This window comes from Elephas maximus, chromosome 3, assembly GCF_024166365.1.
Source record: "Elephas maximus indicus isolate mEleMax1 chromosome 3, mEleMax1 primary haplotype, whole genome shotgun sequence".
In the NCBI taxonomy this organism is placed as follows: domain Eukaryota; kingdom Metazoa; phylum Chordata; class Mammalia; order Proboscidea; family Elephantidae; genus Elephas; species Elephas maximus.
Genome location: NC_064821.1, coordinates 67,364,749 through 67,383,271, shown reverse-complemented (window position 1 = coordinate 67,383,271; position 18,523 = coordinate 67,364,749). Strand labels below are relative to the sequence as shown.

General features: G+C 47.3%; 1 protein-coding gene across 1 annotated transcript; it reads right to left on the bottom strand.

Annotated features, from left to right (window-relative positions):
* Positions 1 to 101: 101 nt before the first annotated feature.
* Positions 102 to 15,698, bottom strand: NUDC (nuclear distribution C, dynein complex regulator). The gene is made up of 9 exons (XM_049878405.1): positions 15,507 to 15,698; positions 12,538 to 12,615; positions 3,276 to 3,479; positions 3,115 to 3,180; positions 2,228 to 2,350; positions 1,940 to 2,134; positions 998 to 1,081; positions 783 to 901; positions 102 to 369 (listed from the first exon to the last, which is right to left on the bottom strand). Exons 1-9 carry the CDS (start codon positions 15,585 to 15,587, stop codon positions 318 to 320), a joined length of 1,002 nt encoding a protein of 333 aa, XP_049734362.1. The 5' UTR covers positions 15,588 to 15,698; the 3' UTR covers positions 102 to 317.
* Between the last annotated feature and the right edge of the window lie 2,825 nt (positions 15,699 to 18,523).

Below are 18,523 nucleotides of genomic sequence, written 5' to 3'. Positions count from 1 at the left end.
CATGGCAGAGTTTGGGCTAGAAGTCAAGCATTCAGCTCCTAGGAGCAACCCAAGAGGCCTGTTCTCCAAGCAAAGGCCAGAGGGAGGAAAGGACACAGACGGAGTGGGGTAAGTAGCTTTAATGTAACAGTAGACCAACTGGAGAGGAAGAGACCCCCAAGGCCCCAGCCCTTCCCCCACGATGCCCTGGGACCTGTGGGCCTGGGCCAGTCCCATGCATGCCTAAGCCCTGAGGCCCCTGAATCCCAGGGAAGGGGGGGAAAGGAAGCTGGATGGCTGGGATCTGAGTTGCAAGAGAGTTCAGGGTTGAAAACAGGCTAGTTGAATTTGGCCTTGGAAAAATCCATCTCTGGATGCTGATCCATGAACCTGGGAAGGAGGAGGAAAAAGGTAAAACAGGACACCTCTCCCCCAAACCCAGCCCCTTTCTCCCAGCCCCTCAAGTCAGGGCTAATCTCTTAAGGACTCTGAGCAACCTGGAGGGCTACCAACCCAGGCCAGGCAGGGGTGGGGCTCCGGGGCTCCAAGGCTGGAAGATGAGGTGCATCCAGGCTGTTTTCCTGGGTGGCAACGACTGCCTGTTACCCTGAGTTGGCCTTGCCCTCAAGATGACCTTAGCAGGTGATTAGGGGAGGCAGGCCAAGGCCATAAAGCCATAAACGTGACTCGCTCACCCTGGAAGGGGGGTTGGTAGCTCCTGTGCAGGCTCAGTGATTTACTTCCTGCTGTTACCCAGGCCTCCAGGTGCCCACCCCCTCCATCCCTATCTCTGAAATGCTTACTTCTTCAGAATCTCCTGTTTCTTCTGCTCATCAGAGGTAGGCAGCCCCATGGACTTCTGTCTCTGATCATACATCATCTTCTCCACCATGCTGCGGGTCTCACTGTCCAGGTCTGACAGCTGGGGACAGGCAGTGTGACAGGGATGGGTGAAGCTCTGGGGCCACCCAGACCCTTCACCTCTCTGCTATAACTCTCCCAACCAGTCAGGGCTCACCTTGGAGTTCTCAGGATTGATCTTCTTGGTATTGATCTCGGGGTCACTGGACACCAAGCGGCTCCACCACTCCATCTTGTTGATCTGCAAGGAAGGAGAGGAGAGCTCACTCTGTGCCCTGGGAACCACCCCCAACCCTCCCAGAACCAAACTCTCTCCCACCCAGTTCCTGCACTTGATATCCATGCAGGCCTGTGCTGGGCATCAAGGGTCCAGATCAGTGAGGCCCAGTCCCTGCCCTCCCCAGTGGCTGGGGGAGACAGACATGAAGACAAACTGTGATGAATCAGCATGGTAAGTGGAAGAATAAAATATAGAAGCAGATATTCATCCAGGGGAGAGAGAAAGAGGGCCTTAAGGGACAAGCAATAAACCAGGTAAAAAAGGCAGAGAAGGACATTCCAGTCAGGAACTGCAAGAGGAAGGGCACGGGAGGGGCAGAAAGGCCAGGTGGGCTGGGAGAGGGCCTCAAGTGCTATGGAGGCTTTCCTTAGACCCTTGACTCTTTACAGAGACACCTTTTTTACTGGTGTCTGTGTCCCCTCTTCCTGTGAAGGAAGTGGGGGAGGGAGTATAGGTCGCCCAAGGACACGGATTTTTCCGTTTTGTTCACTGTTCTCTCTGCAACACTTAGAACAGTGCCTGGCACACAGGTGTTCAAATGTTTGCTGAACTGAATGCACATACCTAATCGAAAGAAAGAGGCTTTGGTACCAGACTTACCCTACCCCTTCCTAGAGGTAGGACCTGGGACAGATCTCTGAGCGGCCCCTTTCTTGACTGTAAAATGGGGACAGACCTACTTTAAAAGTCCTACTGTGGGGATTAAGTATGTCCAACAGCACCCAGCACAGTCCCTGAGTGCATAAGTAGATACCCTCCCCTCTTCCTCCATTGCCATCTCAGGCAGAAGTGCCAGGCCCCAGGCCGGGCCCCTCGCACCTTCTCCAGATGCACCGTCACCACCTTGCCATCCTCGATGAGCCACGAGCTCTCCTCCACCTTCACCTCATTGTACAGCTCCCCGTCGATGATCGCCGGCTGCCCCTTCAGCCCCACCCGGAGGTGCCGCCGCTGGATGTCCACCACCATGTCCTTCCCCTTCAGCCGGAAGTTCACGCAGAAGGGCACCACCAGCTGCATGGGGCAGGGGCAGTCAGGAACAGCCGCCGGGGAATGCCAGGACCCTACACGGGTTCCCTCACCTCCATCCCTGGCTCCGCCACTCACATCCAGCTCCGAAAGGGTCTGGGTCCAGCGGTAATTGGGCAGGTCTGCCCCGTTGCCTAGGTTGGGCTTCAGTTTCCCTTTGTCTTTCTCATCTTCCTCCTCGTCCTCGTCCTCCTCAGCCTTCTGCTCACAGTCAGGAGTGCTCAGTGACTTGACAGACACAGACTGAGCCCCTACCTGGGCCAGGCCCAGGGCTGGCACTGGGCAAACAGCCACAAAATGAAAGAGACCTGGTCCTTGCCTACTCCAGGTTCTGTTCTCTGCCTCAGAGGACCTCAGACCGTTTGTTACACCATGACACAGGACATGATTAGGGGACAGTGACAGTCAGAGTTAGACCCAGAGGACCCAGCCAGTCCGAGCTGAGGGAGATGGGAAGAGAGCCTAGTACAGACTGGGATAGACAACACCATCACTGAGGTGGCCTTGAGCAGGGTTATTCTGAAATAAAACCTTGCTGCCAAATAATTCATTTCTTTTTCTGTGCTGGAGACCTCCTCGTCTCAGCCCAGAACCTTTTGAAAGCCAAATGAATGTCCTGAGAACTGCCCGGAAAGCTGGACTCAAGAGTCAGAGGAGAAAAAAAAAGTAGTGGGAGGGGCCCTGAGGGGCATGCCCTGGAGATCCGTTCTGAGTGGCCTACCACAAAGCGCCAGTCTAGCCCACAGACCCCAGGCACCTTGGATGGTACTGTGCAGGCACTGCCCTCTCTGGCTCTTTGGCTCTCTTGCTCAGACTTAAGGTCAGTGGGTTTTTTTTTTTTTTAATCCAGATCCTGAAGTACGAGGATGATTCTGGAACCCAAGGAGGAGAGGGAAGGCATTCCAGAGAGGTGAAGGCTGGGGAGTTGCCCCTAGCTAGTCCTTAGCCCCTCTAGCCCATCTTACCTGCTTTCCTGGTGAGCCAAGGCTGCCATTCTTGAGCTGGTTCTCATGATTCTCTGTGTCCCTTTTCTGTGGCAATGGGCGGAGCAGTTGGCAAAGAGGGCCCCTTACTTTCCAGTGTCAATGAGGGTCTGGGAGGTGGGGGGAGGGAAGCCCACTCTCACCTGGTCAATCTCCAGCTGCAGCCTCTCTGCCTCCTCATCAGTCAGCTCCTTGATCTGGGGCCCAGGGGCCTCTGACTTGGCTTCCTTGGCCAGTCGGGCAGCCCGCTCTGCCTTCTCCCGCCGCTCAGTTTCCTGCCGGGCTCTCTTTTCCCGCCGGGCTGTCTGTGCCAGCTGGTTATGGTGGTTGAACGTCTGTGTGATGAGCTAGGGAAGGAAGAGAAGGCATCAGGGCGGGAGACCATGTCCCCAGTCCTGGAGTCCGGTCCCACCTCTATCAGCCATATGCTTGGCCAAGGCACTTCACTCAGAACCTCAGTTTCCTTATTTGTAAAACAGGGGTAATACACCTAGTTCATAGCATTAACGAGAACACCTGCAAAGAAAACCATCAAGAGCCTGACACAATCCTTGCCACATCATAGCCACATATAAAGTGTTGGCACCCTTTGCCTGGCTCAATTTACAGTGTTTTGTTTTGTTTTTCTTAATACAGCCTAGTAACCAAGAGCATAGACAGTGAAGGTGGACAACCTGCGTTCTAATCTTTGCTGTAACCTGCTAATGGCAAACTGCGTACCTTCTAATGCTTCAGATTCCTCATCCATGAAGGTTAATCCTTATCTCACAGGGCTGTCAGACCAAAATGTAAGTGCTCTAAAGCTCTGGATATCCAGTGAAGCGGTTATGAGCCGTACTTGAGCCCCAAGCACTTTGAGAAGCCCCCCTTGAGCTCTCGGGCTCACACCGCCCTGCCCTCTGGATGATAAGTGATGATAAATGGGAAGAACATGCATGTACCCCATCTCCCCGCTGGGCAGCACTACTCCCAGAAGCGCCACATGAACAGAAAAACAGAGATCTTTCTTGAAGGAAGAGGTTAGTCTCTTCTTCATGCTGGCAAACTATCAATTTCAAATGCTTTCTCTCCTGTTGAGCCTGCTCGGGATGTTTCTCCACATCCTGCTACCTGGCCTCCCTGCCACCAGGTGCTACCTGTCACTACCAGGCTGTGTGGCCTTGGACAAGTGAGCAACTTTGACTCTTTCTAAGCCTCAATTTCCTCATCTGTCATGAGGATCAAATGTGACAGCACCCATGAAGAGCCTGGCATGGTCCTTGCCACATGAAAGCCACATAAAGTATTGGCACCCTTTGCCTTGCAAGGGCTAGCCAAATGTCAGTTGGTAGGGAGTGGTGACAAATACTCTCTCTGCCATAAAAATAAAATAGGAGACGGCTCCACCTTGCTATTTACATCAGTAGGCCTCCTGTCCAATCCTCATGCACAGCTGAGAGTCACACCTAGGTTTGGGTTCCTGGTCTACTCTTTCTACCTGTGTGACCCTAACTCTCTCTGCCTCTATTCTGTTCTTTCTAAAAGCAGTCTTGGCATATGCTGTTCTTTGCCTAGAATGCCCTCATCCCTGTTCCCAGGTCACTCGGCAGACTCCTACTCACAACCTAGGAATAGCTCACGTGCCTCTTCAGTCTCTGACACACACTCGCCCGCACGAACACACACATCCCTGGAAGAACCCTCAGAGTGCCTGCCGTGTGATCAGTGGTCAATAAACCGTCTTTTAAGCACCTTCCTGAGCCAGAAGTGAAAGGAGGGAGGTATCTGCAAGAGCTGGTGGCCCACGTGAGACCTAGGGTGACAGGAGCTGCCCATGGGCTCCCAGACCTAGTGTTCTGCCAAATGCCCTATAGATTGTCATTCATCTGATGCCAATTCCTCCTGCCACCCCCACCCCCCCAGCCTCATGCCTCACTGAGTAGCTGTACACTCTGTAGGGTTAAAGGGTACCAAAAGCACTCCCCAAGCCAAAAGGGTTAGTAAAATGGAGAGTGAGAGGAACAAGCCTCCTGAAGGCCATTCTGCTGTGAATACAAAGAATCAGTCACGAGATAATCATGCCGGTGGGGGCTGCTCCACTACACAGCCTTGGTTCCAAGTCCCTAATTGGAGAGACCTTGAACTCGAGCCATTTGCCAGCCACTGGCCCAGGAGAGGCAGGAGCAGGGCCCTCCTCTCTCCCAGCTTTAGTGAATTATGTCACAGCCCATCTGTCCTGTACCTTCCTAGCTCCTGGAAGTTAACTCAGGGGTCAGGTGAGGGCAAGTCTGAACTGCCAGGAAGTCAGGGCCAATCGCAGCAGCCTCTGCCTCCTCCTCCCAGTCTCCTCGAAGCCCCCTTCAGTTAGCTTCACCTAGGCCCAGCTCTAGCCAGAGACCCCTGGTGGTCTGGCAGCCCATCCGAAGATACCAATCAGCAGTGTGCCACTGGGTCAAGCCTTTGAGGCTGGGCACATCTTTGGGAACCACAGCCCAGCTGGGTGGGGAAATGGGGAGAAGGCCTGCTCTAGAAGACAGACTTGAATGCCAGTGGAAACACCTGAGCACAGGCTTCACCTGACCCATGCTAGGCTGGTGGGGGAGTAAAGCGTGGTTACCACCAGCCTGGCCAGGGAAGACCTTGCTGAGGAGAGGTATAAAGGCTGAATCGGAAGGGGCATGAACAGAAGTTAGCTGTTAGCTGGTCCAGAAGTCCTGAACCTGACCACCCTGGGGAGTATGGGGGCTCCCCCAGCACAACTGACCCACTCCAAACAGTAAATAACAGTGGCTAATTTTGGCAGGGATTCTCCGCCCTACGTGAGGAATTCTCATATTACCCCACACTGAGAAACCAGGGCACTGGAGTGATGCACATGGACCCCAACCCCCTCTTCACTTCCCAAGCTTCCCCTGACACAAGGCCCTGGGGAAATACTGACAGGCTATCGGCTGTGGGGATGCCTATGGTGAGCTGGAGTGAAGGGTAGGCAGGCTTGCCTCTAAGGCACAGATCCAAAAGGTCCTGGTGCTGCAGCTACCCAGAACATCACCGGGGACCACTGCTATGAGCCCCAGAGCCAATTCATGGTCTGCTTACCCACACCCCCAAGCCAGCCCCCTCATCAACTTTTTCTTCCTCCTGTGGCTCCCATCTCAAGGAGTAACATCACGTCCCTCCATCCAGGTGCCTAAGGAGAGACTGGAGTCATTGGTGAACACCCACCTGGTACCGGTCCTACCACAGATGCCACTCCACTATCCTCGCCACCTCAGGCCAGGCCTATCCCTCTCCCCTAGGCTCTGGGCCTCCAGCAAAACCATCAGCAGCCTCTGCTTAAAACTGATCACAGCTCTCCCTGGCCTGCACTGCAAAGCCTGAGCCCCACAGCCTCGCTCTACATGCATCCTTCTGCCTGGACCGCTCCTCACTGACCTTGATCTCCTGGGAGTGCCTCCTCAGCCCTCAAATCAGCACAGCTATACTCTTTCCCAGGTGGATTTAGGCTCTTTGTTCATAATGCTATTGCTACCGCCTTAGAAGTTCCCTACACCGAGAAACACCCTTCTGCCCATCTTCACCTGTCCAAATCCTACTTCACCTGTCAAGGCCAGACTGAATGGCATATCCTCCCCCAAACCCTTCCTGAGTCTCACCAAATTAAGTGTTCTCTCTCCTTCCCGTGAACTCCACAGAATTTTACCTCAACTCCTCTTATAAGTACTTTCTTCCCTGAGTTGTAATTATCTGAGGCCATGCTTCACTGCCCCCTGAAAGCAGGATCCTTAACTCATTTATCTTTGTAGCATCCAAAGTACCTCAAACATTTTTTTGGAGGGGAGAATTTTATGGAACTGTTTTTATGAAAATGCTAATCCACTAGGGAACTCTATCTGTACAAAATGGAAATCTAAACACTCTGCTGAAATGATGCTGCCTTTCAATGACACATGAGAAGGAAGAACCTTCAAGTGAGAGCCAAAGACAATGAAATAAGAGGATGCAGATTCACCTATACGTTGTGATTACTTTTGTGTGCAGCCTTTCTAGCCATGGGCTTGTAACTCCCACCCAGGTGACTGTGTGATAGGGTAACTGCGGCCACCAAGGGGATTGATCAGTTCTGTCTGAAAAGAGAGCCAATTCCAGAGCAGAAAGGAGGAGCCCACCACCACCAAGGAAAGAGAGACCTGCAGGAGGCATGGTGGGCTTCCCACAGAAAGAGAAGGCTGAGTGCCTTTGAGCAGAGACTGAGGGACAGAGAAAGGCATGCCTGAAAGCACGGCTGGAAGAGGCTGTCCTGATGGAAGAACTGAATCTTAAGTGTTCCTGAGCCTGAATTGTAACTGTTACTTCCCTAATAAGCCCCATAATGGTGAGTATGGTCTGTGAGTTCTGTGTGGCCATTGCAATAAATTATCAAACCCAGCAGAGAAGTAGAGAGTGCCGTGGGAGGGATGGTTGGTGTCAAGAGTTGGTAGAGATGGAGAACAAGAGAGGTGTGTCTGACCTCTGCCTCACAAGAATCAGCATTGGGCTGTTAATCTTGGTTCGCCTTTCCCCTTGTGACATTGAAGGAGGTCAGATACCTCCCCCAGGCCATTTTTACAACCTAAAAGTAGGGAGAGAGGATCTGGGGAAGTGCAGTAAGGCATAAAAAAACACAAACATCTCATGATCCAGAGGCTTTGTGAAAGTTGAGGGGGCATGCACAAGAAATGGCGGCATGGCTTTACACTGGTGGCACTGATGCTGGTATGGTGTCCCATGCTAGTATCAGGAGCCAAAATAGACTACCTCCTTTGACATGAATTTCCGCCTCAACCGACTCACTAGGGATCACAAATGGCATGCTACTGTGTCAATAAAAATAACTGAAATGGATTGAAACACAAAATATATTTAAGTCCATGAGTTTATGACGACACTGGGAAAAACATTCACCTCATTGGTCACCTTTGGAAGATGCTAGGAAACCGAGTAATTACACCCAAAACAGTAAGTAAGTAAATATATTGTATGCTCTCAGGTAAGCAGCTAACAAGGGAAAGTTTCTTTAGAAGAATTACAGCTAATAAAGGAGGGAAGAATGATAGAATATTAGCATTTTACAAACCTGTAATAATGAAACAATAAATTTAGGCAACATCACATGCGAAACAACCAGGCAACATGGGCTTCCCGATGGAGCACACAAGACCATCAATGAAGTAGTCTTGGGGAACAAAAAAATCCCCAAACTGAATCAGATCAAGCTTCTAGATCTAACTACCAACATGCAGGAAATAAAAAAGACAAAGGGGTTAAATGACACCATAGATACGCAATAAGCAAAATTCAGATTATGGGAAACTTGCCAGAACAAAAAACCAGGTCTCGTCAACAAATAAACTGCAAGGGGGAAAAAAAAAGATGTCTCTTAATCCATAGGTTCCTCCTATCAACCAATGAAATGTGGGGACCTTGTCTGGAACCTGAATCAAAGAAAAAACAGTAAGCTGCAGTGAATCTGAAAATGAAATTAAGAAAACAATTTCATTCACAATAGCATAAAAAAGAATAAAATAAAAATAAATTTGATAAAAGTACAAAACTTACACTTTGAAAATTATAAAATATTGCTGAAAGAAATCAATTGAGGACCTAAATAAATGGAAAACATTCCATGTTCATGGGCTGGAACATCAGCATTAAGATGGCAATACTCCTCAAACTGATCTACAGATTCAACACAATTCCTATTAAAATCCCCAGTGACTTCTTGGTACAAATTGACAAGCTGATTATAAAATTCATTTGAGAATTGCAAGGGACCCAAAATAGCCAAAACAATCCTGAAAAAAGAACAAAGTAGGAAGACTAACATATCCCAATTTCAATACATACTACAAAGTAACAGTAATCAAGACAGTATGCTATTGGCACAAAGACAGACATACAGATCAATGGAATAGAACTGGGAGTCCAGAAACAAACCCATACATCTATGGTCAACTGATTTTGCACAAGGGTATAAAGTCTATTCGATGGGGAAATAAAAAAACAGTACAGAGACAAATGGTACTGAGACTGGCTATTCACATGTAAAAGAATAAACTTGGACCCCTACCTCACGCCACATACAAAATTAACTCAAAGTGGATCAAAGACCTAAATATAAGAGTAAAAACTATAGAACTCCATGAAAAAAACAGCAGTGAATCTTCATGACCTTGGATTTGGCAAAGGATTCTTAGATAGCAACAAAATAAAACAAATGAATTGAATTTCATCAAAATTAAAAACATTTACAAGAATTAACTTAGGTGAAGGGAAGGACAACACACAACACAAGGGAAGTCCGCACAAATGAACTAAACTAAAAGCTAAGAAGTTTCCTGAATGCAACCAAACACTTCGTGGGAGACAGTAGCAGAGGTGGGGATCTGGGGACCATGGTTTCAGGGGACATCTAAGTCAAGTGGCATAACAAACTTCATTAAGGAAACGTTCTGCACCCCACTTTGGTGGGTGGCATCTGGGGTCTTAAAAGGTTGCAAGTGGCCATCTAAGATGCATCAACTGGCCCCAACCTACCTGGAGCAAGAGAGACTGAAGAACACCAAAGACACAAAGAAAATACTAGCCCAAGAGACATAAAGGGCCACATAAACAAGAGACTCCATCGGCCTGAGACCAGAAGAACTAGATGGTGCCCAGCCACCACCAATGACTGTCCTGACAGGGGACACAACAGATAGTCCCCAGTGGAGCACGAGAAAAGCAGGGCACAGAACTCAAATTCATGTAGAAAGACCAGACTTAATGGTTTGACTGAGACTAGAGGAACCTCAGAAGACATGGCCCCCAGGCTCTCTGTTAACCCAGAACTAAAACCATTCCAGAAACCAACTCTTCAGACAAGGATTAGGCTGGACTGTAAAACGTAAAATAATACTCATGAAGACTGTGCTTCTTAGTTCAAGTAGATACACGAGACTAAACTGGCAGCTCCTGTCCGGAGGTGGACATTAATTTGTGCTGTAAAACTTCACCTAAAGCACAATAAAAAAGAGAAGAGCTGAGTCATTAAAAAAAAAAAAATTTTTTTAAACATTTGTGCTTCCAAGGATACCATTGAAGTGAAAAAGTAATCCAAAGAATGAGAGAAAATATTTGCAAATCCTCCATCTGATAAGGGACATGTGTCGAGAATATACGAAGAACATTTACAACTCAATAATAAAAAGACAAATAACCCAATTAAAAAATGGACAAAGGATTTCAGTAGACATTTCTCCAAAGAATATATACAGATGGTCACAAATATTTATAGCATCATTAGTCATAAGAGCCAAAGAGTGCAAACAACCCAAATGTCCATCAATGAACAAATGAATAAACACAATGTGGTATACCCATAAATGGAATATTATTCAGCCATAAAAACATTAAGTACTGATACATGAATGAACCTTGAAAACATACTAAGTGAAAGACACCAGTCACAACCAACCAGAGTGTTATCATTCCATTCATATAAAAGTCCAGAATACAGAAATCTATGAGACAGAAAGTAGATTGGTGAGGATTGCTTAAGGGTTGGGAAAGGAGCCCTGATGGCACAGTAGTTAAGCACTCGGCTGCTAACCGAAAGGTAAGAGGTTCAAACTCACCAGCCACTCCATGTGAGAAAGATGCGGCAATCTGCTTCCATAAAGATTACAGCCTTGGAAACACTACAGGCAGTTCTACTCTGTCCTATAGGGTCACTATGAGTTGGAATTGACTCAACGGCAGCACACAAGATTTTGGAGACGACTGGACGGGGTGGGGTAGATAGATAATAGCTAGAAGACACAGGGTTTCTTCTTAAAGTGATGAAAACGTTCTAAAATTGACTGCAGTGATGGATACATGTATCAGTGAATATAGATATCCCCCATTCTTTGAAAGTTCGCTTTATACCACTTCACTTTTATGGAAGATCTACATTAATACCGTTTTTGCTAAAAGAATGAAATCCAAAGAGGATTTTCACTTCTAGAAAAAAAAGATGAAAAGCGGAAATAGCATTCAGCATTGCAGCGAGGTGTTAAAGAGGCAGCTTGCACCCCAAGAGTGGCATCACCAAGCTCCTTCCCCGTGAGCTACATTCAGCATCTACTTTATATAGGCTGTGTATTTATTTATCATTTCTGTTTTTACTATGTTAGTTTTATTTTAGGTTTCATGTGGTATTTGGTATGATTTGGTAGGTTATTTTTTGCATTTGGCAACACTCAAAAATTTCGTAGTAGTAATTACTTCATTTTCCTGCATTTCAGCTTATGAAGGTTTGTAATAGGAATGCTGTACTTCTGGATAGGAGGGGAAACCTATATACCAAAAGCCACTGAATTGTACACTTTCAATGGGTGAACTGTATGATATGTGAATTCTCTCTCAATAAGGCTGTTTTAAAGAAATAAAGAAGCAAAGCATTGGGGGAAATATGAATCGTAAGTGGATACTGGATGATATTTAAGGAATTACCATTTGCTATTTCTTTTTTTTATTATTATTTCTTTTTAGATGTAGTCCCTGAGTGGTGCAAATGGTTAACACGCTCGGCTGCTAACCTAAAGGTTGGCGGTTCGAGTCCACCCAGAGATGCCATGGAAAAAAAGGCCTAGCAATCTACTTCCAAAAAATCAACCTCTGAAAACCTTATGGACTACAGCTCTACAGTACTCTGGCACACGTGGAGTCACCATGAGTCAAAACTGACTTGATAGCCAACTGGTTTATTCTTGTTTTTTTAATTTCTTTTAAGGAAAATTTATAATCAATTAGCATTAAAGATATGTTGATTAAAAATTATCCTTTTTAGGTATTCACAAAATATTTGCAAATCCAAAAATATGCCTGGAACTTGCTACAAAATAACCTGAAGGAAAGTGGTCAGGAGTTAACGATTGTCGTAGCAAAGGGATGGGTTACACAGGGATTCCTGGGACTACTCTCTCTACCTTTGCTTATGTTTGAAATATTCTCAAGTTTTTAAAAGCTATAATAATTTACCTTCACCAGCAATGTCTGAAAAAGTGTCCTTTCTTCTACATCACTGCAATGTTCTTTTCGATTTTTGTCAGTCTGAAACTTGTCAGTCTTCTGAGAATTGCCCATTTTTCTGTTGCAAAAGATCCCTGACCCACTTTCCTCATTTGTAAAAATGGGATAGTAACACCTACCTCTCTTGCAGAACTTCTAAGGATCATATGAAAATCACGTGGATAAAGTACATCGTTAACAGTGGAGCTTCAAAAAATGACAACTTGCATCCCTTCTCCCCCTTGCCCTTGGCATTTTGCTTCCGCTAGAGATTACTATTATACCAAAGGAAGGCCAGGTGAATTTTTCTGAAGAGACAGAGCTGCTCAAGGGACAGCAGCCCCCAATGCTCACCTTCTCTGCCATACCCTCTTCTCCTCCAATGAAAAAGTCTGTTTTGCGTCGAAGGAAGCTGAAGAAGGTGTTCACAAGCTGAAAGAAAAGAGAGAAAACTAAAGCTATGGAGACGCCATATTGGGAGGCTCTCAACTAAATAGAAGCCAACTTCCTTAGTCTAGGAGGGAGCTTGGGACTTAACTCTCTCACCTTGGAGCCTCTCAACTGAGACATCTCCCTCCTCCAGTTCCCTTAGTCACTCCCACCAGGAAGCTTACTCTAACTTTGGACCATCTGGGAGGTCTCACTTCTTGTGTGTGTTTACATGTAGCCTGAGGATGTGAAACATTCAGTTCTCTGTATCCAGAGCTTAAAATGTCTGGGCCCAACCTTCCTCTCCAGAAAAATAAAAAAAAACCCATCAGTAGTGCTGGCTAAACTACCAGGGCAGAACTGGGGCGGGGGGGGGGGGGGGGGGGCACGGGGGGGCGCAAATGAAACCACTTAAAAGAAGGTCAAGACCAGCTGACTCTGGTTGGGTTACCAGTGTAGCCAGGTGATTAAGAGCATGGTGTCATGGATTGAATTATGTCCCCCCAAAAATATCTGTCGACTTGGCTAGGTCATGATTCCCTTATATGGTTGTATGATTGTCTATCATTTTATCTTCTGATGTGATTTCTACGTTGTAAATTCTATCACTATGATGTAATAAGATGTATTTGTGGTAGTTATACTGACAAGGTCTACAAGATTAAACAGTGTCTTAAGCCAATCTCTTTTGAGATATAAAAGAGAGAAGCAAGCAGAGAGACAGGGCGACCTCATACCACCAAGAATGCAGTGCCAGGAGCAGTGCGCATCCTTTGGACCTGAGGTTCCTGTGCTGAGATGCCCCTGGCCAAGGGAAGGCTGATGACAAGGACCTTCGTCCAGAGCCGAAAGAGAGAGAAACCCTTCCCCTGGAGCTGGTGCCCTGAATTCAGACTTCTAGCCTACTGGACTGTGAGAGAATAAACTTCTCTTTGTTAAAGCCACCCTGGTGTGATATTTCTGTCATAGCAGCACTAGATGACTAAGACACGTGGGTTTTAGTTTCAGACTGATACTTATCAGCTGTGTGACCTTGGGGAAGTTTCTTAACTCTGTAAAACAGGAATAGCAGCAGGACCCATTTCTGGGCACCTTGTGAGGAATAAATGAGGTAATGAAGGTAAGGCCCTTAGCAGTAAATGGCACAGCACAACAGACCCACTGCTAAAGGATGAACCCCTAACAGCAGGAACGACTAACTTAGCCTGTCTACATCCCCAATGTCTGGCACCATATCAGGCTCAGAGTATATGCTCAGTAAAATATTTGTTGAATGAACAGATCTAATGGTGATCTAGAGTTAGCACATTCAAGCCATTTTACTCGCCCAAGGGTTCTAAATCTGATGCTAGAATTTACCTCAATAATTTCAATAGGGAACTGAAACTTCTAGACATGTTATCTCATACTCATACTTGAGGGCAGTGGGTGGGTGGTAGACATGTTATCAATTCTCTCAAAAATGAACTCTCTCAAACCTGGTATTGTGTCAACAATTTAGGGGAACAGGGGGAGGGGGAGCCTTTTCACACTTGCAAATTAGTAACACCCCCCACACCTCAAAGGGCTTGGGAGCCCTTGGTCACAACAGGCACCTGAGTGAAAGAATGGAAATGGATAGGTCAATGAAAACTTGTCCCCACTGAGGAAGAAAATCAGCAAAAGGACTGTGGAAAGTACAACGGCCTACGGAGTCTGGTCTCGCGGAGGTCAGGAGTCACTGGGTCTCCATTTCTTTATTTATAAAATGAAGCTTTGGACTGATTTTAACAACTGTTCTACCTCTAACTTTCCAGATTTCTGCTTCAAAAAACCAACTCAAGAATCTACACTAGTTGATCCTTACCATTCACAGACTACATGTTATTATTGCGGGGTCGCTCAGCATGCTTTATGCTTTTTAAAAAAGCTCTTTGTAAGCTCTTTCAGGGCAAGGACAAGTTTCTGCTCACCTCCGTATCCCCGGGACCCAGCCCAATGAGTCCAAAAAAAGTGTCTTAAAAAAAAAAAAAAAAACTCATTCACAGAGTGGATTCAGACCCATCGTGACCCTACAGGACAGAGTAGAACTGCCCCCATAGGGTTTCCAAGAAGCAGCTGGTAGATACGAACTGCTGACCTTTTGGTTAGCAGCTGAGCTTTTAAGCACTGTGCCACCAGGGCTCCAGTGAGTGTCTGACAGACGTTATTCACCAAACACTGGCTGAATGAACAAGCCTGATTATTTATAACTCCTCACTGCTCTTCAAGATACCACTCTCCTACAACGATTCAGGAAAACAGGGATTTGCAGCTCCATTTTAAGAGATAAGAAAAATGCGGCTTGGAAAGGTGGGACGGTCCCAAGCTTCCCAGGTAGTGGAAATCAACTGCGAGAACAAGCCTCCTACTCCCCCATTCACACCCTGAAAAACCACGTGCTAACATCATCGCTCCACACACACCCCGCACACACTCATCGACTCACTACAAGTTGTGGTAGATGCAAATGAGAGTCTGGCATGGCTCGTCGTAAGGGATGCTCTCTGGAAGCAGCCACCTATGGGGTACCGGGGCTGGAAGCATGTGTAAGACCAAGGGCATATACCAAGGCTCTGGGGGAAGAATCTGAAAGGGTCGGGTCAGGAATGCCACGTTTACTTTGTTAGAAGTTACTGAAGGGCGCCATGGGGCCGGGATTGACACCCGAGGAGTGGGACACGCTGGCTGGGAGGCCAGACCGGAAGCTCAAGAGCGGTGGGAATGTCGGAGGGTGGGGGTCCCGGAAGCGAGTGAGGCCCGGAGGAAGCTCTCGGGCCTCGAGGGCAGAGAAGGGCTGAGAGAGCGTGGCTAGGGCCGCCTGAATGGGCCAGCACCGCCGGACCAGGCCGGGCCGACGCCGCGCGGGCGGTTACCTCCTGCACGCCGCCCTCGTGCTGCTGCGCCATGGCCAGCAGCATGCCGTCGAACCGCTCCTCTTCCTGCTCCCCTCCCATCGCGCCTGTCCCTTTCCGCGCTAAGAAATCCGCGCTCAGCACTGTCGCCCGCCGATCCACGCTCCTCCTGGTCGCCTCGGGCCCAACGGCTCCACTCCGCCTTCCGCAGCGGAGCAGGAAATACGCACTTGCCACACGCCCCGGCCCGCCTTCTCCCCTTCCCTTCCCGCCTTCCTCCGCTCTCTCGGCCATTGACTGCGCATGAAGCAGCCCGCTTCGCCGACCATTGGTCGGCTTTCTGAGCCTATCAATAAGCGAATCCAAGAAGTGGTGGGCGGAGCCCAGAGTTGGGGAGCTTGGCGTGAGTTGCTATGGTCACCAGATGCTTTGGAGCCTTCCAGAAAGCCTTGGGCTCAAATATGGGGGGGTTGGAAGTGAAAAAGGCACAAACTTTGGTCCTTTGCCTTGTTCCCTACTTGTAGAACGGTGGAGCTGAGATGAAAGTGCCCTTATCATCTCTTCCAACCCTTCCATGAGGCAATTGAGACCCAGAAAAAAGAAACTTGCCCAAACGACAGCCTACTTCTGTCATCATCACATACTTGACCAAGGCTGGCTTCATGAGCAGCCAAAGCCGCACAGGGTCCCAGGTCTGAAAAGCCTCGCACTTGGTTTGATGCTCTGCTGGCACAGTCTTGAAATTCTTAATGATTTTTTAATAAGTGGTTCTACCTTTTCATTTCGGACTCCGTGATCATGGAACCGGCCCTTTAGTCTACTTTGACTCCTGTTAATGTGAGGGACAGGTCCCAGTCACCTAAGGCCAGTCCCTCTACTAATGCAATGAATTTCACCATCTTAGTCTTCTCAGGGATCCTAACCCTGCAATTATCCTTTTTTTTTTTTTTTTAATCTCCTGCATCACAAATTTCTTTTGGATCATTCCCATCAATTTACAAACATGCTTTAGTATCTTTTTTTTAATAGTCTGTGCACTGAGTTTCTGATCCAGTTACCTCCCCACTTTTTAGCTCTTATTCACAGCAAAGCTTTTTTAGAAGTTTGCTATACTTGTTTCTCTACTTCCTCAACTCCCATTGGTCTTCAACTTATTCTAATTAGTCTGTTCTTAAGAGGTTTGATGAAGATCAGATGGCCTACACATTGTCAAAGTCAATGGACCACTATTATCTTACTTGACCTCTCAGCTGCATTTGACACAGTTGACCCCTTCTTTCTTCTGAAAATTCTTTTTTTCTTTAGGCTTCTGTGTCACCACAGGGACCTGGTTTTCTTTCCACCTCTCTAACACTCTCTCAGTGTCTTGTGCTGCGCAGACTTGTAAATATTGGAGGTTCTAGCCACTGCTCTCTCCTCTATTCTTATCTATACTCTCTCCTTAGGTGATCTCACTGAATGCAATGGTTATAATTACCAACTACATGCTAATGAAGCCCAAATTGACATCTCTGACCCAAACCTCTTGTGAGCTCCAGGCTCGTCTATTGGACTGCCACCTGGACACCTCCATTGGAGTTAGTAGGTATCTCAGAACTAACATGGCCAACATTAATACTCCCCCTTTGTTGTTGTGGAGCCTTGGTGGTGCAGTGGTTTATAACTACGACTGCTAAGCAAAAGGCCGGCAGTTCAAATCCACCAGCCGCTCCTTGGAAACCCTATGGGGCAGTTGTAGTCTGTGCTATAGGGTTGGTATGAGTTGGATTTGACTTCACGGCAGCGGGCCTTGTTCATGTTGTTGTATGCCATTGGATAGACACAACAAATTAATTCTTCCCAAAATCTTCCCCATTGACTTAAGTGCCCCATTCAAGCACTCATTTGCCAAAGGCAAAACCTCCACCCATTTTCTCAAGCCCAATGCTAAACTAAAATGGTGACCCTATGTATTCCAGAGTAGAATTGTGCTCCCTAGGGTTTTCAAGACTGACTTTTCTGAAGCGGATTGCCAGGCCTTTCTTCCAAGGTGCCTCTGGGTAGGTTCGAACCACCAACCTTTTGGTTAGTAGTTGAGCACTTAACCATTTGTGTCACTCAGAGACTCCAGCCAAGTTCTAGACTCATTTATTAGTACTGTCTGTCTCTCCCCAAAATACATCCTGATTCTGTTGCCTTCTCACCATCTCTGCTGCTGCCACATCAGCCTAAGCCAGTACATCTCTTATTTGGACAGCTACTCCTGTGGCTTCCTAACTGGTCCCCTTACTACTTTTCTTGTCCCTTTTAATAATCCATCCCCCACCCAGCAGCCAGAGCAATCCTTCTAAGATGTAAAACGTATCTTGTTACTCCCTTGCTTAAAATTAGCCCTTTAGTGGATAGCCATAGCATTCAGGATTAATTCCAAACTCTCAAGCACGACCTCTAAGGAGCAACACCATCAGGGCCCTGGCTACCTCGCCAGTCTCATTTTGTCCCAAGCCCACCTTTACTCACCAGGCTCCCTCTTCAATGGCTTCTTTCAGTTCCTAAAATGTCCTGTCCTGATTCCTAAGCCTTTGCCAGCCAACTCATTATTATCCATCAGGTCTCAGTCCAAATGCTACTTCCTCTGCGAAGTCTTTATTAATCCTGATATATAGATTAAATGTCCATGACTTTTGCTTACAATGCTCCTATGATGTAAATGCTCTTATCATTCCCATTTAGAGGGTGAGATATAGGGACAGAGAGGTCACGTGCTCAAGGTCACATATCTGGAAGGGAGAGCCAGGATCCAAACCCAGGCAGCCTGGCCCCAGAGCCGACACACTTACCCATTTCGTCTTAGAGTTCTGCCTCCCTAAATTGGCATTCTGACTTTATAAGTCAATTCCCATCACTGTTTTATGTGACTCCTCCCTGAGAAACCAGCCCTGATCTTAGACCCAGAAGAATTCACCTAGATGATAAACTTTGCCCAAGATGGCGTCTAGATGACCAGTCAGCCTCCTCTAATGACCTCTGACCATATCAATGTTTGAACACTACCACCA

Coding starts and splice junctions, on each gene's coding strand:
- NUDC (XM_049878405.1), bottom strand. CDS start 15,587: ATGGGAGGGGAGCAGGAAGAGGAGCGGTTCGACGGCATGCTGCTGGCC. Junction 3,480..12,537: donor AAGAGGGTATGGCAGAGAAG/GTGAGCATTGGG, acceptor TTCCTTCCCTAG/CTCATCACACAGACGTTCAA. Junction 902..997: donor TCAATCCTGAGAACTCCAAG/GTGAGCCCTGAC, acceptor GCCTGTCCCCAG/CTGTCAGACCTGGACAGTGA.